This window comes from Gavialis gangeticus, unplaced genomic scaffold (assembly GCF_001723915.1).
Source record: "Gavialis gangeticus isolate Ggan-Ray unplaced genomic scaffold, GavGan_comp1, whole genome shotgun sequence".
In the NCBI taxonomy this organism is placed as follows: Eukaryota; Metazoa; Chordata; order Crocodylia; family Gavialidae; genus Gavialis; species Gavialis gangeticus.
This window is the reverse complement of record NW_017729032.1, coordinates 13990330-14004322: the sequence shown is the minus strand read 5'-3', so window position 1 is coordinate 14004322 and position 13993 is coordinate 13990330. Positions and strand designations below refer to the sequence as shown.

Below are 13993 nucleotides of genomic sequence, written 5' to 3'. Positions count from 1 at the left end.
AATAACCCATATGAACCCATGTCACAGTATGCGCCAATGTATTTTTGAGCACTGCTTGGGAGGACAATGGAAGAGTAGGTCTTGGCACAAGATACTGATTTCATATGTAAGATTTAAGGGCAGTTAATTTTATTAGTGGGTGAGAGGCTGTATGATAGAAGCAACAGGAAAAAAAGCCCAGCTCTTTAAGATGTGTGAATATATGGTGTTTTAGAAATCTAATGGCATAAATACCAAACTTGCAATGCTTTGCAGTCTCTAAACTTACTTTGTATATACTGACAAAAGATCCTAGAAAAGCGCCAAGCTGGAAGTTTTCCTTGTTGTAGAAGAGCGAAAGCAGCCGGGAAGGTTTTGTAAACAGATGCCTGAATGCGGATGGGATTCGAAGGCAGCACTGGATCAGGTATCCAACACTAAACATTCTAATGAAGCCCTAGAGAAAATGTTAAGAAATGGCAACATTAGAAAAAGGTGGGGGGAGCAAAAAAAATTGGAGAAAACTACAAGTAAAGTAATCCTGTATTATTGACACACAACCTATTAAAACACCACTTTGCAGATATTATCTGAAATGTATCCCCCTTCTTGGAACTTGAAGCTTGATTTTCGACCTAATTTCCCTGAAAAATAACAAAAGAAATAAAAAAAAAACCTAGACTGACTGCCTTTCCTTTCATTTGAATGGATTCTTAAATAGCCTCAGAGGATATGCTCTGTTTATCTCTGGTCCAAGGTTCTGTTCCTTTAAACAGTCCTGATGGCTTAATTTCCAAATTATTCTTCCCTCTTTTTCAACCACAAATGGGATTGGAGAGCAAAGCAATGCTGTAAAAATTATGCTACAGACTCAAAACCTGGAAGAAGTACTAATGGAGGAAAAAACATCCTTAACAACAAAGTCTTTTTAGAGACTGTGAGAATTAGAGTGACACTGAGTCCTTGGCATTGAATCTTACAAACAACCAATTTTGGAGGCTTTGCAAAATCTGCTGTAAGAGAAAGCTCAAAACCAAACAGGAACTCATGTGCAAAACTGTTCAAAAGGCTCACGTGGGACTTTTCCTACCCTGAAAAGCTGATACACTTCTGAGCGTCTCTTCTATAAAGTGCCATAAATAAATCGATGCTGGTTCTCCCTCAAACCTTTCTTTGGCTAGTTTTCGCAGTGGTTTCAAAAGCTTATTATACTTATTCCTAAGCCCACAGGTGACTTTCTCTGAAAAGTCTGAATAAAATGTGTCCATTCTTTTTTGAAACAGAATCATACAAATGGGAAGAAAAAATGTTTTCAGCTTTTTGTTTAGATGCTTTTCTGCAGTTTGGTAACTTCAGATAAATTTTTTTGTTTATAGCATTCTGAAAAAGCAAAAACAGTTTTTGGTTTGAAGACATTTCATTTGAAAACAGCTGAAAATCATGTGCTTGCCACTGGCAGTACATTCTTACTAAATTAGGCAGGCACTAAATGTGCACGTTTTTTGCCATTTGTTTGTGAGACTGTTCTCAGAATCATCAAGATAATTCTCATTGTCATTACAATGGGCAGAACTTTGGAATTAACAATCATCCAATTTATGAACTAAAATCTTTCTGTAGATCAATCCCTTGTTAAGCCTGCTTGCAGATGCTAAAAAAACCTCCAAAAACCAGTGCTTTACTTTAAACTTGGCATGCTCCCATGCTGAGCCCAACGCATGCCCAGAAGAGCCAGCATGGTAGTTGTACCTGACTTGCCCAAACTCTGTAAAGACTGGGCGCTTTAGTGCAGCTTTTATCTAACAACTGATTGAAACAGCTTTAGATAAAAACACCAAAAGGTCCCGTTGAAGCACTGGTTCTGTACAGAAGCTGTGGAGCTGGGTAAAAGTAATGTACCACTCCTTCCAGTAAAGCGTGGGTTGTTTTTTTTTTTAATAACATTTGCAAGCAGCAAAAATTCCTAAAGTTTTATTTTCATTAAACATCTAATTATACCCTTTTCTTCCAAAAATGATTCTCTATAATTTTTTACTTATGAAACTGTTTCTACAAACAAGGTAAGCAACTGTAACAGGGTTCACGTTCCAGAGGTGGCTGTTAAGGCCTCCTGGTGACCATGCAACCCTTGCCTTGCTTAAGCTGTAGGGTGCTCTCCCATTCTCACACATCTGCCATGCCTCAATGCATTTATTTGAACAGAAGGGAGGCTGCCTAAGGGTCCTAGAGCAAGCCCCAGTTCTTCTACCCACCAGCAGGTTTGTCTCAGACCCTGGTAGGCTCCATTCTGCCCCTCTCAGGTTAAGTGAATCCTCCTGACCTGCCCATGCCACCCCAAGGCACCTGTAGCCTTAAGGACTGTTATGGGGCTCCATCTGCCCCTGACACCATGCCTATGCCTCGTGGCATCACTCCCTTCTTGGGACCTCGGCTTTCTCAGCCTTTGCCCCTTTCCTCTGGCTGCAAGCCTCCAGCCCTGGTGCATGAATTCATGTCCAGCTATCTCAGCTTAGTCTGCTGCTAGCCCTTAGCCCTGCACTTGCTATCTCCAGCACAGCATCTTCACAGTCCATCTCTCAGCAACAGGCATTACACCACAGAAATCGTCCCTTTTCAGACTCCAGGGCCAGACTGACTGTGCTGGCTCTGGGTCTGGATTATCTCTCCCAGACCTCACCCCTTTCTGGTCAGGTGACTCCACATGGCTGGCCACAGGTGCCCTCTAATTAGGCTTATTGACTAGTCTCTAAGTCAGTGCCTTGGAGCAGTGCCTTGTCTCCCCTGCAGGGCTTCAGCCTACAGCCCTACTGCAGAACAGCTAGCACTGCAATAGGCTTCCTACTGCTCACACGGCATTTTCCTATTATTCTACTGTAGAACAACTACCTCTGCAGTAAGTACTCACAGTCCCTACATCCCTGGGCTAATTCTCCTACAGCTTTTCCCTCGCAGCCTTCTCCCACCCGGGGCTCTTCCTGGGCTCCTTCTCCCTTAAAGTAACAGGATGCCTCAGGTTCTCCGTTACAGTGATATATCATAGAATCATAGAAAGTTAGGGTGAGAAGGGACCTCAGGAGGTCATCTAGTCCAACCCCCTGCTCCAAGAAGGACCATCTCCAACTAGATCATCCCAGCCAAAGCTTTGTCTAGCCAGGTCTTGAAAATCTCCAAGGGTGGAGATTCCACAACCTCTCTGGGTAACCTGCTCCAGTGTTTTACTACCCTTCTAGTGAGAAAATTCTTCCTAACCTAAACTTCTCTTGCTGCAATATGAGACTGTTGCTCCTTGTTTTGTTATCTGCCACCACTGATCACCGCTGCCACCATCTAGCTCCATCCTCCTTTGAACTCCCCCTTCAGGTAACTGAAGGCTGCTATTAAGAACCCTCTCAGTCTCCTCTTCTCTAGACTAAATAAGCCCAGTTCCCTCAGTCTTTCCTCATAAATCATGTCCCCCAGCCCCCTCACCATTTTGGTTGACCTCTGCTGGACTCTCTTCAACTTGTTCCTTTCTGTAGTGGGGAGCCCAAAACTGAACACAGTACTCCAGATATGGCCTCACCAGTGCTGAATAGAAGGGAAGAATCACTTCCCTTGACCTATTAGAAACACACCTACCAATGCAGCCCAGGATGTCATTAGCCATTTTGGCAATACAGCCACACTGCTGGATTATATTCAATTTATTGTCCACTATAACCCCTACATCCTTTTCTGCAGAGCTCCTACCCAGCCAGTCAAAACCCAACCTGTACTGGTGCAAGGGACTGTTCTGTCTTAAGTGCAGGACTTTGCAATTGTCCTTGTTGAACCTCATGAGATTTCTTTTGGCCCAATCCTGCAATTTGTCTAGGTCACTTTGAATCCTAGCCCTACCCTTCAGAGTATCTACTACTTCCCCCTCGCTTGGTCTCATCTGCAAACTTGCTGAGGGTGTGCTCTATGCCATCTTCCAGGTCACTGATGAAGACACTGAATAAAACTGGCTCAAGGGCCGACCCCTGGAGCACTCCACTTGATATCCACTGCCAACTAGACATCAAGCCATTAATTACTATTCTCTGAGGCTGATGATCCACCTTCCTTAGGTTGCCTGTAAGAATGTTCTGAGAGACCATATCAAAAGCCTTGCTAAAATCAAAGTACACCACATCCACTGGTCTCCCCCATCCGTAGAGCCAGTCATATCATGACAGAAGGCAATCAGATTGGTCAGGCATGACTTGCCCCTGGTGAATTCATGCTGGCTGTTCCTAATAACCTTTTTCTCCTCCAAGTGCTCAGAAATGGATTCCTTGAGGGTCTGCTAGATGATTTTTTGTGGGGACTGAGGTGAGGCTGAATGGTCTGTAGTTCCCTGGATCCTCCTCCTTCCCTTTCTTAAATATGGGCACTATGTTTGCCCTTTTCCAATCATCAGGGACCTCTACTGATCACCATGAGTTTTCAAAGATGATGGTCAATTGTTCTGCAATCACATCAGCCAACTCCCTCAGAACCCTCAAATCAAATAATAATATATGGAAGTGGAAGGGCAGTATTTATGCCATGGTATTTATGCACATAAATACATTGTGTGATTTTACAATGTTGATAGTAAACAGGCAGTACCCAAAGGTCTGTATGAACTCCAGGTTTCCCTCTGATTTCATTTTTAAGGATAAGTAAATTGTATTTTCTAAATTGTTTATGGCACAAGTGTGTGTGACTGATCTTATAATGAAAATCTCTACCGCAAGCTTATGGGCTATATGGAGTTAGTGATATTTTACAAAGTAATTCAGATCTAAATTTAAGGGTTAATTCAGATCATTACATAAAAGTATAGGAAGCTTCACAATAGTCTTAATAATGCAATTATGCCCCAGCCATATTTAACAACAACATTGCTGCAAAGATTATGTTCCTTCCTCAATACTTGTATCATTTCACCCCTGTGCTCAGTCCCCCTTCTCCATCACATCACCCACAGATGCCTCTCTTTTCTTTCAATGCCACTTGGACTGCTGGCATGCTAAGACCACTACTAATAATGGTGACCAATCTGGTCTCATTGTACTCCCCAGTCTGTCCAAATACATCTGTGGTCTGTTGTCTCACACTTAAAGTGTAACTTCTTGGGGGCACAGACCAGATGGTTATCTGTTTGCACCATGCCTAGCATAGCCATGACTATGGTTATGAACAGGTGCTATATTTGTATCAGGAGAAATGCATTTCTCTTGGCACAGAAAGAACATATAGCCATTCAAGTGGTTTTTTTTTTTTTTTGCAAAAAAAGAACTGGCTCTTCCCTGAAAAAATGAGAACACTTTTAACAAGCAAGATCTCTCTTCCCTTGGGAAACCTGAACAACTGTTGGTTCCTGAGGACCCTCAGTAGCCAGCAGTGCTCCACTGTACCTCTGTCTCTCCAAGGGAGAGAGACAGGCCCTCAGATTGACCTGTCTCAAACCAAGACAGCTCCAGCTGTGCTGCCTCCTGCTTTGAGTGCAGCTCCAGGTCATGTGGACAAGTCCAGCTGCAAGAGAATTCCCCTACCCCATGTGCCACAATGATGGGGAGCTTAAGTGGAATAAGTGAGGCAGCAGTTCCCTATCACCCTCTGCTTAGAGAGCTTGCCTTTGAGGCACCTTTGTTGCTCTCCATCCAGAAGGCTGGAACATTTGAACACTCCGCTCCAAATTTTTCAGCACTGACAGCTCTTTGTCTTTATGCCCACCAGAAGAAGCGCTTTTTAGTCCTGATGGATTAAAACATGACATGGTATAATAGTTAGGCTTTAATCTATACTGGTCACATTGCGAAACATTGGTTTATTGGTATAGGGTCCTAGCTTTCATAAGCAATGAACAGCAATTAGTAGCATGATGTACTTAGCTTAATAAGAAATCAGGGGAAAATAAGATAACATATTTACAGAGCATTTCCATTATCTACAGGGATAGGAAGTGGTATTGTTTTTAAATCAGCTAAGCAAGGTGCCAAACCACACCCCTTAATTTCCATAGAAAGACTGAAAGAAACAAGAAAGGAAGAAGAGAAGGAATTAAATCTGCATATCATATCTCTGCACAAGAACACTGTATACTGCAGAAATGTTGCTATATGAGACTAAGAAAAGCCAGAAATAGTGATACAATAAAATGACATATCTCCAAAAATCACTGAATAATCCATATTTAAAACAGATTCTTTAAAAAAAATAATAAACAGTATCTTGGCATTATTATAATTCATGTTAAAAAATATCTGTATTGAATCCAGTTAGCAGGTAAAGTGGATGACACATGCTGTTATCTGCTACAATGGCACAGACAAAATAGCACTTATCATACATATAACTATGATGGCTAATGTATGCCCATTCCCTACAATCCTTACCTCACCTATTTATATTACAGGATAGCACCAACTCAATCAAAGGAGATAGGAAAGATGTTCATGAAATATTGCTACTGGGCTCAAAAGTGCTCTTCAGAAGTTTGCAGTGGCAAGAAACAACCAACCCTTCCACCCCAATTATTTCAAATATGAAGTAGTAGTAGGCAACTGTTGAGCCTTCTGGATCATGGTGTATGCGTGAGAGGTCACCATGACCTTTGACAGGAATATAGAGGAGTGGAGGCTGCTCAGGCTCCACCCCCGCCAAACCTTTAGACCACTGAGACAGAAGCCAAAGGCCAGACTGAGTCTGGATGTTTGATGCCTTGATGACTGTAGTTATATAAATCTTAAGTGAAATCTATGAATATTAGATAGTAAATCAACTACTATATAGCATGAAAATAAAATGTTACTATATTAATGGCTGACTTATTCAATTAAATATAGAGCAGGAGAAAGAAACAGCCTGGAATGGTCATGTTAGCATAGTTATAGTAATACAAATTGTTCAGCAGTAAGCAGAAATGTAATAGAGGGGGAAAATCTGGTAATATGTATTTAATTGAAACAACATCACATTAAAAAACTATGCTACTGCTTTGTCAGTAGGCAGCTATTACTGATCAAAGGTGATCTTAGAAAGAGCTCAAAGCTACGTGTGTATATATTAATCCAGAAAACATCCCACTCTCTTAGATATCCACAGCTCGTTAAAATGCCGTATGTGTAAATACAAAGGATGCAATTCCATGCACATATTTTTACATATACTTTGTAAATAAAAATATATAAACTCCCAAAGTGCAAAATCAAAGAAATTCAGAAAAATGGTGGCCAATCTAACATTAATTCCACTAGTTATATCATTGTCATTCAGACTTTATGTATAATAGTATGCCAAAAAGAGGCCTTTGAAGAAAATGTAAGATACAAACCAAAGGTGCAGTGGAGCTTTCTAAAAACACCATAATCCTTTCCTTCGTTAGGCGTACTGGCTAATGGGAACATCATCTATTTCCTTAGTTATGAAGAACCTTAAAACAGCTGTGAGAGGCAAGGATTTCTTAAGGTGTTATATTTTATTAAACCAATGGTATAGTTGGGATAGAATTACACAAGCTTTTGAATGCAAGTATTTTTCAGGAGAATGCATTCAAAAGCTTGTCCAACTGTATCCCAACTATGCAGCCAAACCAATAAAAGACAACACGCTAAGAAATCCTTACCTCATGTAATTCCTGGACCATCACAGCTATATCACTGGAACGCTACTTTAACCAGCTGATCATTCTGCTGACTGAACCCCTTGACCCTCCAGCTTAAAACAAAGCAGCATGGGCTCCATCATTATTCAGGAAGGGAGATGCCTTTTCTTCAAGAAATTATACTCTAGAGAAAATAAAGTCTTGTGGGTGTATTTATAGCTGTCACGGCTGTGCATGTATCACTTTGCACTCAGGACCTATGGGGATTTGGATGAGATTATAAGGGTCAAAAGGCAAAGCATGTACAAACTAATGACCAGGGCAGCAGTCTGCTGCAAATGTGCATTTATACTGAAATTCAACCTAATGAATGAAGAGACAACATGAAAAGACCTTTGTATCACTTAAGCCCGTAATGTAGGCTTACTTACACACGTAAGCCCCATGAACCTGCACAAACCCTTTGCATTAGGGTGAATGTAACTCTTACAGAGCTTTCTAAAATCAGTAGTCTCCATCTATCCACTGGGAGATATATCTTCATCCATATACAAAATCCACATTTTTGGTGAATGCCTGATGCATTTTGGCCCCTGTTTTGAATGTTATCTTTCTTGGAGCCTTAAACATTCATTTCTGTAGCCAGAAATTGGCAGGGAGGGATCTTGGAAGCTGTACCAAAGCTACAAGGGGCTGTTAAACTGAATGGCTCTTGCCTGTGAACAATAGGGTTGGCTTTTGGAAGAACCACCGTCTTTGTGCAATAAAGAAGCCAGTGGGATATGGTCTCAGAGAAATTCCCCAGCTGCCACAGAGAAGCAGAATAGCCATCCAAGGATGCTTTAAAAGAGAAATATTCTTCAAGCAAGAGAACAAAACCCCAAAACACTTTCACCACCAGACATAGGATAGTGGAGGCCGGGCAGGTGAAGGCAAGAGGAAATTTTATCTCTAGTAAGGGTACTGATAAGAAACAGGGACTCATAAAAGAAGGCAAGATAAGACAAAGCAGTATGCATTCAGGATTTTTTTTTGTTTTCCACAGTTTTGCAACTGTTTTGTGTTTGTTTAAGAGTTGAGTGTGTGCATATAAGAAATTCTGTTGCTTACTGACTTCACTAAGAATATGTCTAAACAACATGGGAAGGCTGAAGTCCTAGTTTCAGAATGACTGGATTGTGGGGGAGCCACTGCCTAAGAAAGGTGCTGGACAAAATATCCATACTTGAGAGTATCTTTGAGAGGCCCAAAGTAAGGAGTTTGTAAGTGGCATAACCACCTGGGCAGTACCAGTTTCCCAATTCTGAATCAGAATGGAACCAAGATCTTTTGAAACTTTTTCAGAAAAAAATCAGAGAAAGAAACAGAGCAAGAGAGAGCGATCGCACCCTCAAAATACTCAAGAGGTTGGACGGTCAGGGCCCTTTCCTGTGATGTGGAGCGCTCACTTTCAGGTCCTTGCTCTGTTATTTTCCCGCATCCCAGGAGTGTGCCCTAACCACCAACCTATTAGCTAGTCTGGGGTGAGTCTTTCACCAATCTTTTCTATTAACCACTGCCCCCTTTGTATAAATAGTTAAAAATTCACTGGGATAGGACTTCAAACCTGAGTGTCTCACATACCAGTAAATTGCCCAAAAACAAAGGGTTACAATATTGCTGTTTCTATTTCAATTAACATTTAGTTATTTATACAGAGAGGAACATTTCCAAGTGCAGAGATTTAGAAGCATAGCCTGACAGTTAGGGCACTCACCTAGGAGTTAGGACACTCAAGTTCAAATACCCTCAAAATGTTACAAATCTCTCTAGATGAAACCTGTGTCAAAGCTGGTACGTACCAGTGAGGCTTCTGCTATAAATAATAGTGCTTTTGACAAATTGATACAGTCTTAAAAACTTGAGATTGTGCAATGAAAATGGACTGATTTCCATTTGGAGGTTAAGGGCATGACAAATGTTATAAAACATTTTAAATTGTATTAGTGCTTAGATGTCAACCACCTTATACACTGTCCAAAATACAAAGCAAATAAAAGCTTCCCCTCCCCACAAAAAATGTAAAGGTCTGAAGAGGAGACCTAATTGACAAATGAAAGGTTAATTTGATGGAGGAGATAGGTAATGACAAGAAAAAGCCATATGTAATTCTTACCCAACCTGGTGCAGTAATCACGATTTGCCACATGCCGACAAAGGTACTAACCCAGTATCAGTTTGCAGTTAGGTTATTTTATTTCTGGGAATCCTCAAGAACTATGAAACTGTGTTTAGTTAATGTCCATACCATGTCCTCCACCTCCCTTCCCTCCAGATTTGCATTCAGTCCTAATTTTGGTCCTGACTGTGCAAACCCTTTACCAAAGTTATGAAAACTTGACTAATGTCATGTTCCACACAAAGTATAATAATTAAAAGTTTTGTACATTAGGTATCAACATTTGAAAAACTGGACTAAATAATTATATGCTGGTTCATTTTTTCATTCTTTATGAAAATGGGGAATGGCATTTTGTGTAAGTTATGCTAAGTGTGTTAGTTTAAAATGTTCAGTCTTTGTGCATGTAACTAGAAGGTATTACTGGGATTCTAAAGATTTTGCAAATATTTTATTGCACACACTAGTCTTCTAGCCTCTAGACCAAAACACTCACAGACCTGAATGAAACGGTAGTGGCTGATACGATGTTTTGCTGAAACTGAAACAAAACACTATGCAACTTAATGGTGCACCAAAATATTTCAGTTTAAAAAAAATAGTAAAAAAATTGACACTGAATAACAGGTAAACTAACTTGTATAAAATATTAAAATTGCTATTGCCCTTTGCTCTACCCTAAGTTTAGCTACTCATACCTTTTAAAAACACCAAGGAATTAATTCCAACAGGATGTAAAATTTTAATGAAAAAGGTAGGGGAGTTTTATGGCAAAATATAGCCTCTGAAAAATCTCAACTGTCCAGACAGCCATATCTGCTGCTGCAGAAATTAAAAAAAAAAAAAATGTAAACTATTAAGAGACTGAGCTCTGCTGGAGTCTCACCAAAAGTAAAGAACGTATGGCAGGTGGCACCACCTGTGCCAAACTAATTCCAGCTAACACAATCTCCTCCACACAGTACTCCCCTGAAAAATATGCACTGACCATGTTATGAAGAAGGATAATTTATGCCAGCAGACACAGACAGCTCCCCCTGTGTACAGCAACTGTGGACAAATCTCCCATTACCCTTGCCCCTTAAAATAAATTAATAGGCAAGCAAGTCCAAAATCAAATACCAGTGTGCCAGATATGCACAGCTGTATGTGTGCTGCTACAGATCCATCTGATGAACACAGCACATTCCAGGTACTTTATTTAGGGTGGAGCTGCAAGAAGGATCAGTTACACAGTCCATCACATAATTAAGCAAACCTTTTGCTGATCTGTTTTTCATTCACTTTAAATTCTTGGTTGATTTTAATTGATCCCAAAGTCTCAGGAACTCCAAAAGGGCTAACTTAGAAGGTGTTTTTCACAAACTTGTCAGCTCTATAATGGAAAAAGCATCATCAACAGGCTTCTTCCCCATTTCTTACTTATCTATATTTATTCTGTGCTAAACTTCATGTTCTTACCAGTCTCAATCCATGTTTATAAATTTGCCTTCTTTTGTACTTACTTTAACGCAATATGAGATGCAGTTATCTTCAAAGTGTTTACAGCATCTATGCCTTGGTCCGTGTTTGCACCTGCAAAAGTAACAATGAAATCTGGATTAACTGGCAGCTGTTTTTTTGTGCAACTGACAGGAGACTTTGTAAATTTTTCCTTTCTAGAAACATAAAATATTTCCCTGCCACTAGTTAATTTGCAGTTGCATATGGTAAGGCATCGTGTATCTTTAGGATGCCATCAAGGGGCTGTGAACATTAATGCTTCCTTAATTCGTATTTCTGAAATATACACGAATGTGTTTTGACCCTGTACAAAGTTTTGCACCCGAAAGCTTCTCCACTATGGTTTATAAAGAAGAATTACAAATCATTCCACTCCATGGACAGGGAACTGCAGCAGGGCTTATCTACACTGTCTCTCATGATCAATGACCTCCCCTTAACTTCTATACTGGCAGTGGTTTTTCTAACTCTAGTTCACTAGCCTTGTTCCCTCCTGTACTATTCTAAAAACTACAGGGGAGCAATGCAAAACAGTTTTGCAGCTGAGTAGATACAGAGGTCCTTTCTAAGACCTCTTCATACTATGATGATTCCAGCATGGTGAAAGTGTGTTAGCTTCACTGTGGTATGAGACTCCTACTTGGGGTCAAGGATTTGACCCCAAGAATACATAAGATAACATTTAAGGGAGAGGGGTATATAGACATAGACACAGAATTAAAGGAAAGCAACTCTGAACCAAATTTTTAAAAAGTATGTTTTCCTGTAGCCAAAAACTTCTGGTTTAATGCAAAACAAATCAGACAATGTATATACTGTGCCAAATATCTTGGAAGCTTTGAATCATGTATTGTAAAGTATATTGGCCATAAATCATCCATGAGGTCAGTTAATGTAGCAAAAATTGTAATGAGAATGTGATCAAGTTACAGGCATTTAGACTCAATTATATCTGAAAAGAAACATGTGGAAGAGAAACCTGAGAGCATATTAGGATTAACAACTGAATGGTTTTTGAATGCATGGGAGCAGGGAGTTTGGAAATCCCAAAGGAAGTATACTCCTCTCATTTGTCAAGCATTTAGCTTCTAGCATTCAATAAACATATTTTTGCTAGAGGGCCTACTGACCAGGTCTTGCCATCTTAGTTCAAGCAAGGGGTATTTAAAAGGAAATAAGTCTACAGAACTCAACTGGGAGATCCTGTGATACTGCCCAAACAGCTTCTAGTCATCATGTAGCTTGTTGCTGGAGGTAACCATTTCCTTCCATTTGAAGGGCTTTCACCCACAAAGCAGCCATCTTCACCTCCTCCAGAACATGAGAAAATTTCCTCTCTACTGCATGACCTCTCCAACAACAGACCTTGGAGGCTGCCCTAACAGCACACAGTTGTACGGGACAAAGTTGGAGTTATGCAAGAGCACTTTTGAAAGACTAATAATTTAAGCACAGCAATTTACAGGTAAGATGAAAGAGGTGAAGATAGTAAAAGTCTTTTTTTTTTCTTTAAAGTAGATACCTGTCCATTTCTTTAGAATAACCCACTGTTTTCTTGGAAAGCAGGTTACTGATGCCTCTTTTCAAAGGTCTAAAAAATTGAGTTTTATCTTTCAATAAGCATAGTGTACGGCAAATGTGACTACTGCAATAAGCAACAGTATGTCATCAAGGTATTCTTAAAGGATAAGTGGGAGAACAACCACATGGTTCAAAACAACATGGTTAATTTAAAATAATTTAGGATCGATTTCCTTTCTAGCTGAGCTGTAATTATTACAGGCACTTCTGAAGTACAACTTTTATTTAGGGGGAAATTTACAAAGGACCCAGAGTGATTGAGTGATTTAGAAAATGATTCTGGCTTCTAAGAGACCTTACTTTTGATAATTTAACCTTAAGTTAATTCTCAAAAACAGTTCAGGTATTTAAAACAAACTCCAGACTGGTAAACTAGACCCACAGGCAGGACTTAGGAAGAAGCATTCAGATATCTAAACTTAGGTTTCCATATATTTGCAGAAGTCTTCTCACCTAAGCAGGTAGACACTAAACTTGACTCTGAAGCAAACTCTTAGCTGGGAGGGGAAGTCCTGGGTTCTGGTCCTTGCCACCAGGGTTATTTCTGTGTTTCATTCATAAGCACTCCAGGAAGCAGACACTAGAATTGAGATTTTTCTACTTCCCAGAAACTAGTCCTCCAAAGCCTATACAACTGCTTTTACAATTGTAATACAATAAAAGGCTTAGTTTGTCTGTAATGCTGGGGGCCAACTACGCATGCACTCTGGAGAGGGTGGGGGGCAATTGGCTGCACGGATCCACCCCCTCAGGCAGGGAGTCCTTAGGCTTTGAACCTGTATTGACTTGTAGCAGCTCCTGTCAAAGCTGACAAGAGACAGGGGCAATAGGACCCAGGAGGAGCATCAGCAGGACTAGGCAGCCCAGCCCAGCCCACCCCCAGCAACTGCACTCCCTGCCTGTTGGCACTGTGGTACCATGTGGCCTGGCTGCATTGCCAGAGCAGGGAGCATGGAGCCGTTGTTAGGGTGCATGTGTATCTGGCATGGGTGTGTGTGGTGTGGGTATGTGTGGGGTGTGTTGTGTGTGCAGCCAGGGGCAAAGTGGTAGGCTGGGTGTGGGTGTGCAGCCAGGGGCACAGTGGGTGGGTGGGTGCGGCTGTGGAGCCAGAAGCAGTGTGTGGGTGTGGTTGTGCAGCCAGGGGCAGAATGGGTGGGGGGTGTGGGTGAGGAGCCAGGGGC

General features: G+C 40.8%; 1 protein-coding gene across 3 annotated transcripts in view; it reads right to left on the bottom strand.

Moving 5' to 3' along the window:
* TMEM135 (transmembrane protein 135) overlaps positions 1-13993 on the bottom strand; it is a 447390-nt gene that overhangs the window by 30018 nt on the left and 403379 nt on the right. For 2 of the 3 annotated variants that reach the window (XM_019524779.1, XM_019524780.1), the window contains 2 exons: positions 11234-11303; positions 269-436 (listed from right to left, as the gene is read on the bottom strand). In XM_019524779.1, the coding sequence (XP_019380324.1) occupies positions 269-436; positions 11234-11303 (238 nt within the window). The remainder of the gene's footprint in view (positions 1-268; positions 437-11233; positions 11304-13993) is intronic. The other variant, XM_019524781.1, reaches the window with a different exon arrangement.